Below are 21,653 nucleotides of genomic sequence, written 5' to 3'. Positions count from 1 at the left end.
TAATAATAATATATTATATTTTTATATCTAATTTTGCCGGCATGCGATTTAACTAATGAAACATCGGTTGAACCGCTGTATCACTATATCAGTACTCTAACCAATTTGATAACTGGTACGGTATTAAGAATATTAGCATGTTTTATTTTTTATAAAATGAAAATATGAAATTGTGTTCCACACGCATCTCAATACTCATATTTTTGGGAAGTCACACTAATTTGAGATGTTATTGTGGCCAGATTCAACCAACTACTTTTCATCTATAATAATGGACAAGGTTTTTATCTATAATTGGACCCCACAACTAATAAGTTTGTATTTTATAGTTCTTAATAAATTTTACACATTAACTATTTTATCCATAATTAAACTTAGGATAAGTGTAATTAAACTCATACCTATCACTCACTAAGTCAAGGTACTAATCAATAGGTCACAAGTCATTTTTACTCGGTCAATATTAAAAAAATGTAATAAATTCATACTTTAACACTATTTAGTACTTTTTATTCCAATTATAAATTTATTATTATACAAGTAGATTAAAAGATCGACATTGATAATTTTACTACAATAAAATATCACAAATCATTTGAAAATATTGCTAGATAACATATAGTTTACGCTTTAATCCCAACAAAGACGTACACATACGTTTTAAACTCAATTAAACAACAAAAAGTTTTGTTCTAACACAAAGTAACTGATAACTACAATAATGATAAATATAATTACAAATGACTTAAAAGAATCAACTTATTTCACTCTTAACATAATATCATTTTGATGTTTTTTAAAACTAATTTAATCGAACGAGTCGAACCAATTTATACTTATTTTAGTATATAATTAACCAGAAGAGCAACTCAAACCAATCAATGCTTGATTTTCGATCAGACTGGTTGTACCAATCGGTTAAGCCGAACTTGATAATAATGCCTACGATCCACCCAATGTTTATGATTAATGTGAATATATGAAAATATACTATTAAATCAAAATTCACTATAAATATATTTAAATTCATTAATCATAATAATTCAAAATATATTAAAAATTACAGAAAAATAATACTAGATGAAATAAATACATTAAATAAAAATCATGACAATACATAATAAAAATATTATTCAACTTTGTTCAAACTTGTAATTATATTTACAAGCTATTAACGTTTTCATTAAACTATACAAATCAACTAAAGGGAAATGTTGCACCAGTCAATGAATCCAAGAAGGGAAATTTGTCTTGGAGAGTTGAGAGGTGATTTAGATTTTCAAGATACAACAAGACGTTTATTTAGTAATGGAAACTTACTCGATCCTCAGATACATTAAAATGTCTAAGTTTCGATTTCAAGGAATAATATTTATTGGAAGGAGAAATCACGTATTCGAAAGAAATTAGTTTTTTACTCATAGGTTGAGAAAATACCTTCGATTATTTCAAAAGAATAATTTATCTATTGTTGTTGATTCCTTAGCCATTGGTCGATAACAATACTAGGTAAGCATATCAAAACATAAGGTTCTATGGTTTTGTTTGATAGTATATAGAGAACATCAAAAGACAAAACATTTTACTTACATAACATAATATCATTCTATTCGTCATGTTCCATCATTTTCTATCTGCAAACCGAAAATGCGACGTATTAAACATTCTTAGACGATGGCCGATCTGATGACTTGTGAACTAAGTTACATATTAAACATTCTCAGACGATGACCGATCTAATGGCTTGGCATTATCTGGTCTGGGCGATGTCTCCGATTTGCGTTTTTTTGTAGGATATAACAGATAATGTTGACACATGAAAAGGATATCAAAGAATACAGACACCTGCAATTCAATGGTTTATTACATCAATTGCATTGTATATATTAATCAAATATATATTATAGATATTCAACAAAATTTTACGTTGATTCTCGACTACCTAACACGATTTTCACCTTTTAGTTGAGTTTAGGATCGACCATGTATAACATTAAGCACACATAGACAGGTTTCTATATATATCGAACGGAAGGTAAAAAATATTGAATCACAATATCAAGATGAAAGAAACCAACATGTTTCATACTGTAAAAGAATGATCCATACCAGGGATAGTAGTAGTTTTCCTACATTTCCATAGAAGTTCACCCATGAACCTGAAAAATAAAATAAAAAATTGCACGAGGCACTCACTTAGTGGCATCGGGAGATGATAGATATATGCAGTCTTAATCCCAAGAGCGGAAAGACTGTTTTCAGGTCACTAAACAACAAGTTTACTGTTGCGTCAAACCGACCGTCTAAAAGTTTAGACAAGAAAATCCAGTGGTAAATGAGAAGACAAACCTTGATCTAATGATTGCATGACCATTTGTAAATAGTTTGCTATCCCTCCAGAGAAGTCAAGTAGAATGTTTCCAATGCTCCAACCATCTGTACTTTTTCTCATAAAGTTCATCACTGCCTATATTCAAAACACGATTTATTTGTTAATACACGATTCATCACTTTTTACATTAATATTTTATAAGACATTCTTTACGACAAATCAGGTATATGATACACAATATGATGAATTCGGTATGCAGTATGTAGGATAAATGAGATAATTCAGTTTTCAATGCATATTTTTCTAAGGAATGCTTAATATAAACACAAATGCAATAAAACTTAAGGGAAAAATTTCAAAACTGTGATAGATCCTAACCTGAGGAATATATTTAATAACTGTCATACAAACTTGGATGCCACTGCAAGATGATCAGTTTCAAGAAAAGTTAAACAAGGAATATATAAGACCATACAACTACGACGACAACAGTCGAGCCTTTATACCAGTAGGTGAGGTCGGCTACATGGGTCGAACAACGTTATAAAAATAGACAACATACCTGAAAATATTAATTAGCCAGAGCCAGTGATGATTGTGCAATGTTACAAAGAAACACACTGCTGCAGTTAACCATGCCGCAATGACGATTGCGAAGGCGACTTTAGAGACTTTTTGATTTCCACGCTACGCGAAAATCTTACGACTTTTAGGATAATCATGAATTCGAAAAGAAGAACAATAAGATCAATGGAAAAGAATATAGCACTTACATCATATATTGCAATCTGGAACAATGAAAGTGCTGTAAGCAGAACAGCATGGCATGAGAAAGCAACATCATTTGGTGCAACCGGTATCATCTGAAATTATAAAACAAATTCGATAAAAAGGGTGGGATAGTGTATGAGGGGTCGAGGCTGTAACATAATCACTAAGCAGCAACCTTACCATTGCAAAAAACTCACCCTCAAGTGATGTTATATGCCGAACCGATTTGGGCAACTTTCCCGAATCCCGACTTTTTCGATATTCATAATGCAAACAATTTATTATCTCTGGTTATTGTGAATAGTTGTTCTCAAAACATTTTAGTTCATCATTTAGACCTTAAACTGTAGAAAACTAAAATGGCTTTTAAAAAAATTCTAAAAGCTATAAGCTTGATGCTAAATCTACTAAGTTACCAACTATAAAGATTATTATCCAAGAATATGAGTATATCATGATCACGAGTCGTAACCGAAATAATCCACTATCATATAAAAGTGTGTCACTCAATTTGATTGATCGATAAAATACTAAGTTATCTGACATTTGAGTTATAACTAATTTTAAGTTATACCTTCCTGAACCACTTAAAACGAGTAGCACGTGAAATGACACACTTTTGTCGGATCAGAGGAACAAACCTGTTTCTGGCCATATTTGTCTTTGTATTGCTTCTGAATAGCAGAGCTAAAGAATAGAGAGCAATTGTATATGAGATATGAAGAGTGTTTGGTAAGATTCAGAACCACAAAATCAAAGTTGAGACCCACCACACTAAATCACAAAAAAAACAATAAAGATAAGAAATTTAGTACCAAGAAAAATTAATAACTATGAAATGATATCAAATTATTGCACCTTTTTCTTCTAAAGTTCAAGATAAGTTGTGGGTAAAAACTGATTGACCAAGAAATAAAAGCAATCCAACCAAGAACTTCAGAAGAGACATGAAGTGGAACTGAATTCCAAGAAGCCATAGATTCAACAAATATCTTAAAGTGTGATGTAATGTTTTTAGTGTTACTTTTGTTATCTTATAATGATTGTTGAAATATATGCATCATAGTTACATTTATGAGGAAATAATGTAACATATGAGGAAATAATCTATCAAATTAGAAAGTGTTTTTATTTTTATTTTTCCAGATTATATTCTATGTATAATTAATATAAATGAATGCACGAATTATATATATATATATATATATATATATATAACTATTTACAATATCTCGAGTGTTGACAGATATTTCATGGATGGTAACCCGTAATCATTCTAGAAATGATAATGTTTTTTGTATTAAGTGTATTTTATGTTATAATTTTTTTTAGATTTATTAGAATGTTCAATTTAAGATAAAATGTGTGATTAGTGTGTTGTAGTTATCTATAATTATATGTTTTAGTAAAAATAAAAAATATTAAGGGTTAAACAAGAAATTAGAAATTAGTTCATAATCTAGTTACACTATATTTTATATATATATAGTATAAAACTATAAATATATATATTTATATAGTATTTTGTTCCGTAAATTTACTCACACGTTTGACTATCATATAACGTTGAGGTTTTTTTTGTTACGATATCCTCTTATTTTTTGGATAATAAATTAATTCTTTTTGGGATGTATGATTGTCCTTCCAATAAATGTTATTCACATGAATGAAATATTTGACCTTTTGATCGTTTTATGAATCTAACCAAACCTTGCATCGTTAAATCAATGCATTATTAGTATCTTTTGCAAGAACCTAAAAATTATAGTATTAAGGGAGCATACAAGGATTAAGGAATGAAGTGAAAAAAATATTAAACGTTAGAGTCACACTAATTACAAATAACATTCTAAATAAAAAATAATGAAATTTCGCTATTTTTATAAATTATTTGAGTTATCATTCTAAATTTTGTTGCACTTGTATCCTCATTTATTTATTTTCTATTTTAATTTTTTGGCTATGCAATGTGGTTTTGAATAAAGCCAGGATTTGTGACGAAATAAGGATATTTCGATTAAATTAATTCATTAATACAAGAATCATAGACAGATACAAACACTGTTGTGAATTTAGCCATTTACTAGTTCTATATATTTCACACTTTAACTTAATTAGGAAAAGAATTATGTTTGTAACTTTTGAAACTTATTTACTCAACACTTATTTATTTAAAAATGATTGTCATATCTAATTTGGCATTTTCAAATCTAAAAAAATTATAATTATTATTTTAATTCATTAAGTAAAATTTTATCATGGGTGCAGGTTTTAATTTAATAAACACTTATTTAGTTCAAAAACAATATTTGACTCAGTTTTTATAGCTAGTTTGGGGCTTTTAATTATTTAGAGACCAATTTAAACAAAAATATTTTAAAGGATTAAATTAGAATTTTACTCTATTTGATATATTAAACAATGGTGTACATTTACATGTCATAAGACTCAACATTGTTTTATAGTGTAATCTTGGATGTAGAAAAGTTATTTTAAATCCTATATGGTCTTGTAGAATTAAATTATAATGAATAAGATTCTCATAGGTCTAGAAGAATAATATGATATCATTACAAACTTTTATATTTGACATCATATAGATGATTTAACATCGTTCGATAGTGTAATCTAGTGTCTATGATAAGTTGTTTCAAGCCATATATGATTTTGTAGAATTAAATTGTAATGAATAAGATTCTCATAGGTGTTATGATATGTCAGGACAATTGAGAAAAAGAATTAGGAAGATATCAAAGGAAATATTGGGTGAATCTAGAGGCTTTGTACCAAAGGGTAAATAATCATAATTATGAGACATAAGTGTCTAAGACAAAGTTAAAGTAAAAACAAAATGTTATAAAGCATGTTCTTTATGTAAAAATATTGAAAGTTGGAAAAATATAAGGTAGCTAAGAAAGAGGCCAAGAAAGCGATGAGCGAAGTGAATGATAGAGCATATGATGGGTTATACGAATCTCTAAGAACCAAATGAGATGAAAGAAGTATCTATAGGATTTCAAATGGCGGGGAATGAAATATAATAGATTTGGACCAAGTGAAATGCAATAAGGATAAATATGAAAAATTCTTAGTGAATGACAAAGATATTAAGGAAAGACGAAAGAATATTTTCATAAGTTTTTCAACTACTGACACAATTCTTTTCTTTTGGATAGACTACATACAAAGAAGGAGCACCAAAACTATACATTTCATCATAGAATTCAGGAGTTGAAGATGAACTGAACTTTGAAAAGGATAGAGAATGACCAAGTGATTAACTAGTTAATATACATGTCAAGATCTGGAAGATTCTAGAAGATTACGATATTAGTTGACTCACAAAAGTGTTTAATTATATGGGTGGAAGATAAGCATGTTAGTTCCTACTTGCAAGAATAAGTGTAACATACAAAAATGTGCAAATTATGGGGATTAAGCTTATGAACCTTATTATGACGCGACGTGGAATAATTGCACAATATCAAAGAGATAAACAAAACATTAACAAGTCTTCGCATACAACAAGGTTGATAAAAGCTTAATTAAACAATGAAAATTTATAAACACACATTTAAAATTTTGTTAATTAAAAATGTTAGAAAAATGAAGATATCAGACAATCTAGTATGAAAAGCAGGATTACTTGAAACTCGAAGTGAAGAAGGGAGCGATGATAAAGATCGAGTGAGAATGATTGAAATTCTACAAATATGCTATGATAATCACCATCTCTAATATAGCGAACTTCTTAACTACAAGAAGATAGATTAAGAGAAGAGAAGATAGATTAAGAAAAGAATGAGAATATGAGAACATGAACAAAAAAAAAGATTAAGAGAAGAGAGATTCATGTACAAGGGGAGTTAGATTTGAGTTAACAATGTTTATTTACTTAATGTTGAGATAGATTTTTCCTGAGATGTCCTAACATGATTGGGTATCAGTACAACTAATGCTTAAGATATTGTACCTAAGTTTAGTCCTTTTTTTAACTCACTCTTGGAGTAAATTGATCTCATCTCATTTAAGTTTATTTTGGTAGCAATATTAAATTATAAAATTAACTTACTTTTAAGAAAACGAGGTTAATAAATAATATACTGAAGTAGAACTTCAACTTGTTGTATATGGATGATGAGATTCCATTCATACAAAATAAATTGTTCTTTTTTTTTGCACACATGATCAAAACTTTATATGGTTTTCAATTTTACTGAAAAGTCGATATCAAAATTTGTTTTAGATTATTTCTTGAGGATTTTTCAATAAAAATTAGTTTTCACATCTTACTCCTACAACTTCAAAATTACACGAAATTCTATTTAATACAACAAATTATAATTTTATAAAATGGGAAGTATAAAGAATATGTGAATTTCACTTAGTTGGATAGATCTACAATTTTATTCTTTGAAACAAGCCATATGGACTATTTTTTTCTTTATTACACAACCCATTACCTAGCCTAATGTTTAATGTGTAAAGAGTTCTTCTTTTTTCAATTTATCTATAATTACATTAAGTTGAGTAGTCCCTTAATTAGTTTCTTTCTTTAAAGCTAGCTATATACTTTTCTGTATTGTTTCAGAAAATTAAACAACCAAACTGATCAAACAAATGAAGCCATATTATGTTTGATTTAGTCTTTATGCCTCGAAAGAATATAAACCAAACTAAATCAAATCAACCAAATTATTCATTCAATTGTACTCCTTATCTTCATTTGACATTAAACTACAATATTTAGTCTAGTGATGTAAGGTTCCGCTAGATTATCAGGATGATTAAAATATCAAAGATTCGATTTCCCGAGTCACACTTGTTGGAAAGGTCAGTCACACTCCCCGAAATGGATTAGTGGGTGAAAAAATACTCTTGATAGTACCAAAAAACCACATCAAACAATTACACCTTTACTTACACATATTTCGAGTTTAAACAAAAACTCGATACATAAACACCAATGAAACGTTCATCTAGTTGTATAATATTATACTAGATCTTCGTATAGATCAAAATATCAAAAGTTCGACTCATATGAATAGCAAATATCAGATATAACAACCACAAACCCAGAACAAGTAGTTCATTATCGATAAGGTTGAAAATACCATCGGTCGATGAAAAAATTTGAGCCCAAGAATCAAATTCCATGGGCCTCTCAAAAGGCCCCACCACCTCACTTCTCTTCCCCCATTTTTCATATCTTCCATTGTTCCAACCTAAGAGAAACAGAAGAGAAAGCAAAAAAAAAAACATGGCTTATTCATTATTAAGAAAATCATTCACCAATTCCTTAAACCCTAATTTTCTCACCGCACTCTCTCGTAACCGTTTTCGCCACCTCACCTCCACCGCCACCGCCGCACAGCAACCAGACACTCCATCACCATCACCGTCATCTTCAGCGTTCACGTTCTCTTCCGACGGCGGTGGTGAGAGGAACGATGAGAGTGTCCATTTGAAGGGTCCGTCGAGCTGGAAATCGGTGACGATGCCGATGTCGTTTATGACAGGATCAATTGTAGGGAAGAGATTCTATAAGGAAGTGAAAACGAGAGAAGCTGATGATGGAAATGGATGGACAGTGTTGTTGGATTATAGAACTCTTAAGACACCTTCTAAGAGACCGCTTAAGCTTCCAACTCTTTCACTTGCTAAGGCTATTGCTGCTGAATGGGATTATCAGGTATCTCTTTTCTCCGATCACATCTTCTGTCTCGTAAAGTGTGTCACTGTTAGTCGGAAAAACATTTAATTATTATAATTTTAATTTAAATATATCCTTTTCAACCAATCTGCTGCAGATGATGTCATATTTTCGGCATCTTCTGTCTCACACAATGTGTAACTTCATGTGTCAATTATTGTGATTTGTCACAAAAACATTTAATTACTAAAAAAAATTATATGTTTTTTTTTCAACTAGTGACATAAGACATCATGTGTTTCTTTCATTATTTCCTTAAATTTGTTTTCAATTAGGGTAATTGTAATTTCAAATCACTTGTTGGGGTGCTAGTGGGTAGCTACTTCCCCTTCATATCTTATTGATTTGCATTCAAAAATAAAAATTCAAATGATCTCCATCTGAAATTACACATTCTGTTTAATATGACTATCTTTGGAGTATCATTTGAAGTGGAGTGTATAATGAAGTTTGGTTTGTTGCAGCAAAAAGATGGCATAAGACCCTTCACAATGCCTCTTATGAGACTTGCTTGTACTGCATTGGAAAGAGTTCCACTCACAAGGACGAAAATTGTTGAGCATTTGATGAGAAATTTTAATCAAGATTTAGTATTTGTTCGTGCTCCCGACGATAGTGATCTGACAAGCTGTGTCTATGGTATGGTAATTGATAACTTCAAATGTCTAATCTCTGTTTATTATGAATTATAATTACCTGATGTATATACATGCTTAGTATGTAGAACATGGAGGCAATGTCTTAAAATTATAGTAAATTCTTAGAGCTTTTATTAATCTATTTGGTTACTGGACCAAGTTTCCACTCACTAATTGAATGACATCATACTTTCCTACTACATTAGAGTGCTGGACATTGCATGTAGAGAAGTGATAATGGTTTGAGGTGTGGATTTGGGATTTGTCTGTGGCAACTATTTGAATTTTGGAACTCTGGCCATGACAGTTATTATAAGGAAGATACATGACAACAATCTACCTATGATGAATTATGATTACAAACTTAAAATTGTGTTAATAATCTGCTTCATTTAGTTAATAGCATGTGATATTTCTTGAATACAAGCATCATTTTAGAGTTTAGTCTTTTTAGCATTATCAGAGTTTAAGTTTATATGCATCTGTAAAAAATTTACCACGAGGATTACTTTCTCAGTTTTTAGTTTATAAGGCGATATCTATATTATGTTTTTGGCAAGCTATTTCATTTTCCCCTCACCCGTGTAAGCTGTTTGAAGGTATATAGTGCATGGTTAAGAGTATATTTTTGCTTTACTTACCTTAAGTTATAACATTTTTTTCCTTGCAATATTTTGGGTGATTTAAGCTATTTGAGTTAAGATTTAAGAAGCATCTTATTTATTTTGAGAAAGATGTATGGATTTAGTTTTGAACTTTTAACTTTGCAGATCGTCAAGTGGAGAAAATTGATCCTCTTCTTCACTGGTTGGAGTCAGAATTTGGCTTCAAGCCTGTTGTGTACTCCAGCATTTTTGGTGGAAAGCAAGAAGATGGTCTCGTAACAGCTGTAGAGAACTTTCTAAAGAAAACCGATGACTGTGAATTGGCAACAATTGATGCTATTGCATCAGCAGGACACTCACTAACTATTGCTATTGCAATGGTGCGTGGGAAATTGCAAATCGAGGAAGCAATTGAGCTTATTAGACTTGAAGAAGATTTACAGGTTATAACTACAAATACGAGTTGCACAGTCTTATATGTCATTCTTAAGCATGTTTTTTTATCTTTATAAACTTGTGCTTAAATATTGGAGTACGTTTCATGAATGTAAACACATTTGTCTGAGGAAAAAACTATCATCTTTCTCTTTCAGGTGGACAGGTGGGGTCTGGTTGAAGGTGGCCATGATGTGGATATTGCTGATCTTAGGGTACAGATTGCGTCGCCAATTGTATTTCTCAGTTTGTCAAGGAGTCTATAGTTCTTAAGATCCTGCTTTGTTATCATCCGATGAACTCGCTATCAGGCTAGTTTAGGAAATCAAGTGCTTGATGCAATATCCTGTACTTTCCAGATGCACTATTCAAGGTTACACATAATCTTGCTTTGTCTGAGATTTCTTTTTAATACATTTTTGTCAATGAGTTGAAAGTAGAAATTTTGTAAACAAAATTTTACTGGGGCCTGATTAATGCTATAATAACAGCCCCTGCAAGTGTTTTCTTGCACCTTTATAGCTTATAATGTTGTTGGTTGTGGTTAGGGAAATAATGACGAAAATGCAGTGTACTCACCATAGTATGATTTCTAAGGTGTAGAATGGAATCTAGGATGACATGAATTGAAGTATTCCAAGCATGTCAGAATTGAACTGATGTTATAGTTGGAAATTTCTTGTACATTTCTAATGTTATTTGTAATGTCTGTTATGATTCTAATATGTTTGATTTATTCAGTTCCATTGTGCAATAATTCTGATTTATCTACTATGAAACTTGAAGATGAACATGGTTGATGAACATGCTACTTTTATTCATATGAAGATCAACTACTAGAATGTGATGAAGGATTTTTCGTTTTGCCCAAATTCGTTATTTCCTTCTTTCTTTTATACTTTCTTCTCTAAACCAAACAAAGCATTATCGATCTTCTCTACAGCATAACACACAAAGTGGTGGCTGCTTCTTGATGTCACAATCACAACATGCAGTGTCACAGTCATTGTTGCATCCTGTAGAATAACATGTTTTTTTGAACATTCATTTTAACACAATTTAATGACATAATATATCATATAAGTTCACTATCTATTTGGTGAGTGTGATGTTGCATTACCTGTTAAGGTCACATAATGAGATGATTGAATGTACTTAGAAATCCTAGGAATTGAAAGACAACCTCTTCCTTCAACTATAATCCCATGTTCAAAAGAAATCAAGAAAAGTAGAAACCAAGTTACTACCAACAATTTCATGTCCATAGAGTGATATTTTTGTGATGATTAACTCTAAGGTATGTGAAGTATTATTATCATGCTATATAAGGTTCACAACTCTAAGCCTTTTGAGTTGTACCCATTTTTATTTGATACCTAAATTAGTAAATTTCTTTCACATGTTCATAAATTTTTGTATCATGTAATTAGATGTAATGATCATTCTAAACTTGTGTGATTGATCAATAATACACACTTCATGATTTTGGTTACTATATTGCCTAATGAAATTGAAGATCACTCATGACAATTCTATGAAAGGGAACATTACATATTCAAATGTTTATTTTTGGTCATGGTTCTTTTTTCTAAGTAATCTTGGTTTCAAACCATGATCAAACCCATCAATGCTATAAGTTCAACTACAATACTCCTAAACATAAATGTTACTGTAAAATAAGGATAATGAATTCTGATTATTACAACTATTTGGAAAGATAGACATGGTGTATGAATATATGATTTCATGGGACCCACTGTACCAACTTTTGTATGAATATATGATTGGAGATAATAAAATAAAAGTATAATATATATGCACTGACAATATAAAAATTTATACACAGTTAATACATTATTCACTACTCATTTGCAGTATTTTTTGAAGAATCAATGATAATAAAACATAAATAGTGGATAATGCAATGATAATATATAAAATTCATATACTGTCAATACATATACATATTTTTCTCACATAATAATTAAAATTCTATTTGCATCAGCAATTTTTTTTTGTTGTTGTTAAAGACCAGCAAAAAAGTTTAAATACACACCTTTGAATGTTTATGCGATAATTTCTATTGTTTATTCATGTTCATAATTCTTGTTTTTGCTTCATAATCTAAAAAATGATTTTAGATGATGAGTGTGTTGTTAGAAATCACATGTTTGAGTCTAAATTAAAAACTACAACCTAGTAAGTTTAATTTCTAGAAATAGAGTTAGAATGATTAGTAGGGGTAACATTCAAGCTTATTACAAGTCGTTTTTATTATTATTAAAGAAATTGATAATTAGGGAAATGAGTTGTTGATCTTCTCACTAGGAGACTAATGATGTTAAATAAAAACGATGTTGATAAAATCATTCGCATATTGAAAAATTGAGAAAGAGATAATTTTTATTGAATTAATGAGAAAGAGATAATTTTTATTGAATTAAACGATGAGAAAGAGATATATAACTAACAATGTGTAATAACAATTTTGAGGCCTTGTTCTTTTGAACAATATATAATCTGAAAAACCACAATTCAATAATTTTTTAGCAATTAAATTTAATTGAGCAGAAAAAATATATATTTTTTCCACATAAAACTCTATCCACTTCATTCATTGCAAACCAATGGCTGCAAAAAAGCCAGCTTTTCATTTCATCTGATTTTTTTTTGGTCAAGAACCTCAAAATTCTAGGTAAGAACCCATTCATGCAGTTTCCTCTAAAATCTGATTTTTACAATCAATTACTTCAACCTATATCATCTATTTCCCCTAACCCCAGAAGAAGAAGAAAAAAAGCCATTTTTTTTCCTGCTTTTCTAGTTAAAAAAGCCATTTTTTTGCTTTTCTAGTTTTCCCACTTTGCTTGCAAATTTCACATAAAGATGAATACTTTAAGCACTTTTCCCTCTAAATGTGCCCATTGGGTTGTTCCTCATGTTCCTATTGGATTTGAAATGGGTTCTTCTTCTTCTGTTACTGATCCCAATAGGAGAAGTAGTAGGGTTAGGATGAAGTTGGGTTTTGTTTTTCCTTTTTGTCATAGTACAATTGTTGGTGTTCTTCATTGTTCAAGAATTTCAAGTTCAATGTTTGGTTTTAGATTTGGTCCAAAATATGTAACATGTTTTAAACCAAACATGTGTCATGTTGGAGGTTTGGCTCTGTTGGCATTGGAATTGGATGAGAATGATATTGGCAGTGAATTGGTTGAGGAGCAGATTGATTCTGCTGACCATACATCAGTTCACGATGTGTCGGAGAGCATAAACTCTTCGGATTTGGATCAAGCCCGAGACAGTAAGTCCGATGAAAAGATGTGTGGTGATAGCAACGGCAAGGAAGATGACAAAGAAGGGTGTGAAGGTAAGATTGATGTTCGAGCACTTGCGATGAGCTTGCAGTCCGCTAAGACAGTGGACGATGTGGAGGAGATCCTTAAGGATAAACGGGACTTGCCCCTTCAGGTCTATTCAACTGTAATTAAGGGTTTTGGTAAAGACAAGAGAATGGATTCGGCGTTGATTCTTTTTGATTGGATGAAGAGGAGAAAGATAGAAACTAATGGTTCTTTTAGCCCGAACCTTTTCATCTATAACAGTTTATTAGGTGTTGTTAAACAATCCGAGCAATTTGCAGCCATGGAAGCCATTCTGAAAGAAATGGCTGAAGATGGAATCACCTATAATGTTGTGACATACAACACTTTGATGTCAATTTACATTGAGAAAGGAGAAGGTGAAAAAGCTCTTGATATGCTCGAGGAAATCCAGAGAAATGGCCTTACTCCATCTCCAGTGTCCTATTCTCAAGCCTTGTTTGCATATCGAAGAACAGTAGATGGCAAAGGAGCACTGAATTTCTTTGTGGAGTTTAGAGAAAAATATCGTCAAGGGGAAATAGGAAAAGACGACGATGGTGAAAATTGGGAGAGCGAATTCATAAAGCTTCAGAAGTTTACAATCCGTGTTTGCTATCAGGTAATGCGCTGCTGGCTTGTCAGTCGTGATAACCTAGGCAACGATGTGTTGAAGTTTCTCACTGATATGGATAATGCCGGGATTCCACTAGGGCGGGCTGAACTTGAGCGACTCGTGTGGGCTTGTACTCGTGAAGACCACTACTATGTCGTAAAAGATCTGTACAAACGGATAAGAGAAAGGCATGACAAGATCAGCTTGTCTGTCTGCAACCATGTAATTTGGTTGATGGGGAAAGCGAAGATGTGGTGGGCAGCTTTGGAGATTTACGAAGATTTGTTGGACAAAGGGCCGAATCCGAATAACTTGTCATATGAACTGATAAAGTCTCACTTCAATATTCTTCTCAGTGCAGCAAGAAAGAGAGGAATTTGGAAATGGGGGGTCAGGTTAATAAACAAGATGGAAGATAAAGGCATAAAACCCGGAAGTAAAGAATGGAATACAGTTCTCATTGCCTGCTCTAAGGCTTCGGAAACTACTGCAGCCGTGCAAATATTTAAGAGAATGGTTGAAAATGGTGAAAAGCCTACCGTAATTTCGTATGGGGCTTTATTGAGTGCTCTTGAGAAAGGAAAACTCTATGATGAGGCCCTCCGTGTGTGGAACCATATGCTTAAAGTTGGGTTGAAGCCAAATGCATATGCCTACACAATTATGGCTTCGATTTATACTGCACAAGGAAACTTTGGTAGAGTTGATGCCATCATACGGGAGATGGCAACGATAGGAATTGAGTTAACAGTAGTGACATATAATGCTATAATTAGTGGTTGTGCGCGGAATGGAATGAGCAGTGCAGCATATGAATGGTTTCATCGAATGAAAGTTCAGAACATCTCTCCCAATGAGATTACTTATGAAATGCTGATTGAGGCCCTTGCAAACGACGGAAAGCCAAGGCTGGCATATGAGTTGTATATAAGAACTCAGAGCGAGGGCCTTGTCCTCGCTTCAAAAGCTTATGATGTGGTTGTGCAATCCTCTCGAGATTATGGTGCTACCATCAATATCAGTGCTCTAGGACCCCGTCCGGCAGATAAAAAGAAGAAATTGCAAGTTCGGAAGGAAAACATTGACTGAATTCTACTACCCCGAAGATGTTACCGGGAGAAGTTAACCATTCGATAGAAGGGAAACTTACTACTCACAGACACAAGAATGTTAATAAGTAGTTTACTACAGTGAAATTAGCATAGTGAAATATTTTGTAAACTCTGTACATTCTGCTCTGTCATTGCTTGTGCTTTTGTTTCCTTAGCTTGCGAACCTCGAAGAATTGCGGTCATGTTTTCTTCCAGTTTTGTAAACAAAACAGAGATGTTATACATTCTTCATAATTTTGTTGAACTCATGCCTTAAATAAATCATGCTCAAATATTTGGAAGTAACACAAATATAGTTTTTCTTTCTTATTTGTCTTGAAGAAAAAAAGATTCGTCGGTAGCATTTCGTTTTCCACACTTTTCTTTTTTGGTAAGTTTTACACACTTCTGATCTAGGCATCTTGTTAACTAAAATGAGTTCAATGCCAGTCACACACGACATCGTTTGATCTATGTAACCGTCCTCATATAATGAGAAAAAGCTCGGTTGTTGTTGTCCTCATATAATGAGAAAAAGCTCGGTTGTTGTTGCCAGTCATACGTGATCTAACATATTGAACTCCATAAAAAAGTGTCCACGTAGTATGAAAAGTCGGTTAATCACAGTTTGTGCAGCCATCACAATACAGAGGGAAAAAAATATGATCACCAAAGAAGTTTGTTCTCGATGTTTTGATTTCTCACTGCTCCATTCAGAAATGAGGCCAACTTCTCTGATTCCGGTGATCCGAAACTCATTTTTCGATATAGCATATGTCTTGCTTGGCTGCTACAGGTACCTCTCTTTCTCAGTTAATTCATTTTCTTTTTCTGTCTCCATTTATCACTGCTGCTATCTCTAATCATTCAATAACTAATCATTGTTCTCATTGTTTGTGAATCTGGTTTAGTTTCATTCCGGAAATGTTTTCGGTTTTATGCAAATTACATCTGTTCTATTATGATCAAAGTCTCTTTATTGTGTGTGTTTTGTAAGGTAAGTTGCTTCCTTTGTAACAATGGAGTTAAATATTGTTGAATTTGATTTAGAATATCATGTTTTAAATGCCACAAATCCATGTATGTTTCAAAATGAAGATATATTAGTATTTTCCACACATAGTAGAACATATTTGTGAAACCCTCCCACTAAATTGGTAATTATTTAGTGTAATTGCTTTGGGAAATTGCAAACTTTGAACCCAAGTTTATAGTCGGATAAACTCTAGGGGTCTGTTTACGAGTTGAGTTTTTGAGGGGAAGAGGAAGACTTCAGATTCGTATCACAAGTTTATTTCATAACACTCAAACCTTTCCTTCCCCTCCATCATGAGTTTTTGGGTCACTGGTCTTCCGGTATTTGGATTGTCCGTGGGTCATGCAGTCATTTTGTCTTTGATAACGATATTAGATTCAATCTTAAAATAACTTGACATCAAGTAAAGTAGCCCAATATGTATTTAAGTTAAATTTTAAAAATCGAGTCGGGCAATGCGAGACTTTTTCCAACATTCTCCTCCACATGACTTATAAGAATTTATGAGTGGGTTTGCCTAAGTCACTAATTGTGGTGGAGTGTTGGCTAGTCTTGGCATGAGGTGCTACTTTGTCCAAAATGCCTTGGGTTCATTGACAATTTGAACTTATAACAGTTCGCGAACTTTAATCAAATTGTATTAACTGAAGTCTAGTTTCGAGTCAAACTAATTCTTCTTATCGGGTTGACCTAAGCCAAGTTCAACTTTCTCAAACTCCTTTTCATTCATACTAAGAAGTTGAGGATAGCTTAAGTATTCTATCAACTTTCAAATTATGTTCTCCCCTTTTGTGAATCTTGAAGATAATTACTAAAATGAAGAAAATTGTGATTTCATCAAAAAATAATAATTATAATGATATTAGTTTTATTTATATCACTAATTTCTGTGTTTTTTAATCTGCATATGAAGTTTTTTGCAGAAATCTATCATTGTCTTCTTCCTTTGTTTAATAAAAAAAAAAATCATCTCAAAGCTTAAAATTTTCATAAAAATAATAAAGATAAAAGTAAAACTTTTTAAAAGAATACAAAACTTCTTATGTTTTTAGAGAATTTGAATAAACCAAACCATGGGTAATCCTATTCTAGTTGGATATGTGAAATCATAACCATGAGAAGATATCTCGTATTAGGTTTAAATAATAAAATTGTTTGATTAGACTAGTGTGATTTTATATATAATTAATAATTAACTATAAATATGTAATTATATATAAATACAAAACTTCATATAATTAAAAATTATATATAATTATATTGAAGTAATATATAAATGCAAAATTTCCGCTTTATTTTTAATTTCAAGTGAACCATTCAGTTTGCTCCTAGGTTTCAACTCATCATTCGGTTAACATTATGAACCATAATCGTTTTCAAGTTCGGTCAACGATCAAACCAGTAAGACCGCTCAGTCCAGTCCTCACAACATTGAATATAACTCTCTTTAGTTGATAAGTATTTAATATCTTCTGTTATATTAGAAGAGAAGAATGATAACTTTCAAATCTTTGAAGGGAACAAGAGGTAATGGTTCCAGTAATCAAGGGTCAGAACATGTTTGAAGAGATGTGAAAATTTCTTCATAAGAATACCATGTTATATATATATATATCCCATAAAAAAGTAAAATATCATCATGTCATAGGTGTTTAAATCCTAAAGTTGAATAGAAAATTGTAATATGTTGCTAGTGATTCAATGCTAGATACAATTAACTGAATCTCGTTAACATATCCTTATGTGTTTGTTCGATTATTCGATCCCTACAATTTTTTTACTTCCTACTTTTAAGTCCAATTTAAAGCTTAAGGGGAAAAAAACATTACATAAGCCATGTAAAACCTTAGATGTTCTAATGTATACTTTCTACATCACATTAATACATGTATATTGAGAGAGACAATCTTTAGTTTCAGCAAGAAATTATATCAAATAAAAACATAGAAGATTGAAACTTAAACTTTATACTCTGGCTCTATCATTGCATGCACCAATGGAGTTAAGAATTTCAGAAACAGAAAAACTTTTTCTACAAGTAAAATCAAAAGGAACAAAAAAAATAAGAAAAATATTAATACACTGAACAAAAAATAATAATATATTGAATATGAAAAGGTGAAGGTTTGTGATAGAAGTTACCCCATTATTTTTTCCTTGTGATGGCTTATTATTATTATTATTCTTGACTTGTGATTTTGCCTTATTTGAAGCTGTACCATTACCATTCTTCTCATCTCTTGCTTTGCTAAATATGACAGTAAATCCTTCTGCAGAAGCTGGATTGTTGACATCCCACTCTCCAAATTTCGGCAATGGTCGATCATGCTGCGGTCACTTATAACTTATTACTTCGAATGATTATCAAATATGAGCTTAAAATCTAGTAACTTATCGAAATATGATGTTTTATGATTATTTTTCTGTCACATAAGTTAGTCAGTTACCTCAAATAATTATCAAATACGAGCTTTTAAGCTAGTAGCTTATCGAAATAAGATGTTTTATGCTTATTCTTTGTCAAATAAGTTAGGTAATTATCTTATGACTTAATGGAGTTACCAAACTGTTGAATAGTGGTGCAAGGCTCCGTTAGATTCACAGAAAGATCAAAAAGTCATGGATTCGATTTCTGATAGCAATACGTGTTGGGAGGGGCAACCACACACCTCAAAAGGGATTTAGTTCATTACTTTTTGAATTGCCACAAATGAAAATTAAACCAGAACTGTGGTTGTATTAATCAATGGAAAGCACTGAAATTGTTGAACTACATATACGTTTATCCACCATCCTATTGTATAGTAAAATAGATTTAATTGAATTAACCCTAACATTTCACATTGTCACATCTAAATGTTATTGCCAAGGTTTTAAATAATGTTGTGGTCGAAGTTTCGGAAACTTCCAAAATCTTGATAATTTTGACAATGACATATACATTGCAATTCAATATTGTTTCGGCGACTCTAAAACCTTAATATATCGACTTATGTAATAGTTGCATGCCCAGATTTGAAACGCTAGCGTTAGCAGTTTCGTGTCATGCAAGAATTTAAAAGAGAAGACATAAGATCATATTAATTAATTCATGCAAATATTATTATGTATATTTCTTTGTTGATACAAACCTCATGCAAAAATTAGAATAAAAATTGATGAAAAAGATATTTAAAAATGAGGAAAATGAATAAATTACCGAAGCCATTGGAGATGTATGATATCAGAGAAATTTCTTTGTTTGTTCCTGCAGGAAAAAGAAATGAGAGAGATTGAAATGAAGGTAGAAAGATAGAATATGGTTTAGAAAAATAGAGAATAATGGGTTTTGCTTTTATTGGGCATTGTTGTATTTGTAATATATATATATATATATATATATATATATATATATATACTTATTATACAAATACAACAATGCCCAATAAAAGCAAAACCCATTATTCTCTATTTTTCTAAACCATATTCTATCTTTCTACCTTCATTTCAATCTCTCTCATTTCTTTTTCCTGCAGGAACAAACAAAGAAATTTCTCTGATATCATACATCTCCAATGGCTTCGGTAATTTATTCATTTTCCTCATTTTTAAATATCTTTTTCATCAATTTTTATTCTAATTTTTGCATGAGGTTTGTATCAACAAAGAAATATACATAATAATATTTGCATGAATTAATTAATATGATCTTATGTCTTCTCTTTTAAATTCTTGCATGACACGAAACTGCTAACGCTAGCGTTTCAAATCTGGGCATGCAACTATTACATAAGTCGATATATTAAGGTTTTAGAGTCGCCGAAACAATATTGAATTGCAATGTATATGTCATTGTCAAAATTATCAAGATTTTGGAAGTTTCCGAAACTTCGACCACAACATTATTTAAAACCTTGGCAATAACATTTAGATGTGACAATGTGAAATGTTAGGGTTAATTCAATTAAATCTATTTTACTATACAATAGGATGGTGGATAAACGTATATGTAGTTCAACAATTTCAGTGCTTTCCATTGATTAATACAACCACAGTTCTGGTTTAATTTTCATTTGTGGCAATTCAAAAAGTAATGAACTAAATCCCTTTTGAGGTGTGTGGTTGCCCCTCCCAACACGTATTGCTATCAGAAATCGAATCCATGACTTTTTGATCTTTCTGTGAATCTAACGGAGCCTTGCACCACTATTCAACAGTTTGGTAACTCCATTAAGTCATAAGATAATTACCTAACTTATTTGACAAAGAATAAGCATAAAACATCTTATTTCGATAAGCTACTAGCTTAAAAGCTCGTATTTGATAATTATTTGAGGTAACTGACTAACTTATGTGACAGAAAAATAATCATAAAACATCATATTTCGATAAGTTACTAGATTTTAAGCTCATATTTGATAATCATTCGAAGTAATAAGTTATAAGTGACCGCAGCATGATCGACCATTGCCGAAATTTGGAGAGTGGGATGTCAACAATCCAGCTTCTGCAGAAGGATTTACTGTCATATTTAGCAAAGCAAGAGATGAGAAGAATGGTAATGGTACAGCTTCAAATAAGGCAAAATCACAAGTCAAGAATAATAATAATAATAAGCCATCACAAGGAAAAAATAATGGGGTAACTTCTATCACAAACCTTCACCTTTTCATATTCAATATATTATTATTTTTTGTTCAGTGTATTAATATTTTTCTTATTTTTTTTGTTCCTTTTGATTTTACTTGTAGAAAAAGTTTTTCTGTTTCTGAAATTCTTAACTCCATTGGTGCATGCAATGATAGAGCCAGAGTATAAAGTTTAAGTTTCAATCTTCTATGTTTTTATTTGATATAATTTCTTGCTGAAACTAAAGATTGTCTCTCTCAATATACATGTATTAATGTGATGTAGAAAGTATACATTAGAACATCTAAGGTTTTACATGGCTTATGTAATGTTTTTTTCCCCTTAAGCTTTAAATTGGACTTAAAAGTAGGAAGTAAAAAAATTGTAGGGATCGAATAATCGAACAAACACATAAGGATATGTTAACGAGATTCAGTTAATTGTATCTA

The 21,653-nt window shown here is 31.3% G+C and overlaps 4 protein-coding genes and 1 long non-coding RNA gene across 6 annotated transcripts; 3 read left to right on the top strand and 2 right to left on the bottom strand.

Moving 5' to 3' along the window:
- LOC109358838 (cystinosin homolog) lies at positions 1,510–4,159 on the bottom strand. Its single transcript, XM_019603309.1, has 8 exons — positions 3,962–4,159; positions 3,745–3,877; positions 3,106–3,195; positions 2,895–3,019; positions 2,711–2,753; positions 2,350–2,467; positions 2,110–2,159; positions 1,510–1,845 (listed from the first exon to the last, which is right to left on the bottom strand). The coding sequence occupies exons 1-8, from the start codon at positions 4,078–4,080 to the stop codon at positions 1,711–1,713; spliced, it is 813 nt and encodes a 270-aa protein (XP_019458854.1). The 5' UTR covers positions 4,081–4,159; the 3' UTR covers positions 1,510–1,710.
- Positions 8,315–19,478, top strand: LOC109358419 (ATP synthase mitochondrial F1 complex assembly factor 2). Of its 2 annotated transcripts, XM_019602626.1 has the most exons (5): positions 8,315–8,795; positions 9,281–9,455; positions 10,225–10,502; positions 10,653–10,778; positions 19,467–19,478. In XM_019602626.1, the coding sequence occupies exons 1-4, from the start codon at positions 8,364–8,366 to the stop codon at positions 10,758–10,760; spliced, it is 993 nt and encodes a 330-aa protein (XP_019458171.1). In that variant the 5' UTR covers positions 8,315–8,363; the 3' UTR covers positions 10,761–10,778; positions 19,467–19,478. The 2 variants fall into 2 exon arrangements, with proteins under 2 accessions (XP_019458171.1, XP_019458170.1); XM_019602625.1 differs by lacking the exon at positions 19,467–19,478 and having other exon boundaries at positions 8,316–8,795; positions 10,653–11,217.
- Positions 13,105–15,825, top strand: LOC109358417 (pentatricopeptide repeat-containing protein At3g46610-like). The gene is given in 3 exon segments (XM_019602622.1): positions 13,105–13,283; positions 13,321–15,540; positions 15,542–15,825. Coding segments are annotated over 2 exon segments (2,214 nt in total). The 5' UTR covers positions 13,105–13,283; positions 13,321–13,380; the 3' UTR covers positions 15,596–15,825.
- Positions 16,082–21,524, top strand: LOC109358421. The gene is made up of 4 exons (XM_019602627.1): positions 16,082–16,356; positions 20,112–20,159; positions 21,031–21,216; positions 21,327–21,524. The coding sequence occupies exons 1-4, from the start codon at positions 16,166–16,168 to the stop codon at positions 21,391–21,393; spliced, it is 492 nt and encodes a 163-aa protein (XP_019458172.1). The 5' UTR covers positions 16,082–16,165; the 3' UTR covers positions 21,394–21,524.
- On the bottom strand, positions 18,434–19,921 carry LOC109358422. Its single transcript, XR_002108963.1, has 3 exons — positions 19,796–19,921; positions 18,739–18,924; positions 18,434–18,628 (listed from the first exon to the last, which is right to left on the bottom strand). It is a non-coding gene; the product is annotated as an uncharacterized LOC109358422 (long non-coding RNA).

The sequence above is a fragment of the Lupinus angustifolius genome, chromosome LG10, assembly GCF_001865875.1.
Source record: "Lupinus angustifolius cultivar Tanjil chromosome LG10, LupAngTanjil_v1.0, whole genome shotgun sequence".
Classification (NCBI taxonomy): domain Eukaryota; kingdom Viridiplantae; phylum Streptophyta; class Magnoliopsida; order Fabales; family Fabaceae; genus Lupinus; species Lupinus angustifolius.
The sequence above is the reverse complement of the archived record's forward strand: the minus strand, read 5'-3'. Positions and strand labels throughout refer to the sequence as shown.

What these genes read in the sequence shown, in the direction of transcription:
- LOC109358838 (XM_019603309.1), bottom strand. Translation starts at nt 4,080, where the DNA reads ATGGCTTCTTGGAATTCAGTTCCACTTCATGTCTCTTCTGAAGTTCTT. An exon ending in TTGAACTTTAGAAGAAAAAG is followed by an intron (nt 3,878 to 3,961) that starts GTGCAATAATTT and finishes TTTGTGATTTAG; the next exon opens with TGTGGTGGGTCTCAACTTTG. An exon ending in TTATTAAATATATTCCTCAG is followed by an intron (nt 2,468 to 2,710) that starts GTTAGGATCTAT and finishes TTTTGAATATAG; the next exon opens with GCAGTGATGAACTTTATGAG.
- LOC109358419 (XM_019602626.1), top strand. Translation starts at nt 8,364, where the DNA reads ATGGCTTATTCATTATTAAGAAAATCATTCACCAATTCCTTAAACCCT. An exon ending in CTGCTGAATGGGATTATCAG is followed by an intron (nt 8,796 to 9,280) that starts GTATCTCTTTTC and finishes GGTTTGTTGCAG; the next exon opens with CAAAAAGATGGCATAAGACC. An exon ending in GACTTGAAGAAGATTTACAG is followed by an intron (nt 10,503 to 10,652) that starts GTTATAACTACA and finishes TTTCTCTTTCAG; the next exon opens with GTGGACAGGTGGGGTCTGGT.
- LOC109358421 (XM_019602627.1), top strand. Translation starts at nt 16,166, where the DNA reads ATGAAAAGTCGGTTAATCACAGTTTGTGCAGCCATCACAATACAGAGG. An exon ending in ATACATCTCCAATGGCTTCG is followed by an intron (nt 20,160 to 21,030) that starts GTAATTTATTCA and finishes AAGTGACCGCAG; the next exon opens with CATGATCGACCATTGCCGAA. An exon ending in CACAAGGAAAAAATAATGGG is followed by an intron (nt 21,217 to 21,326) that starts GTAACTTCTATC and finishes TTTTACTTGTAG; the next exon opens with AAAAAGTTTTTCTGTTTCTG.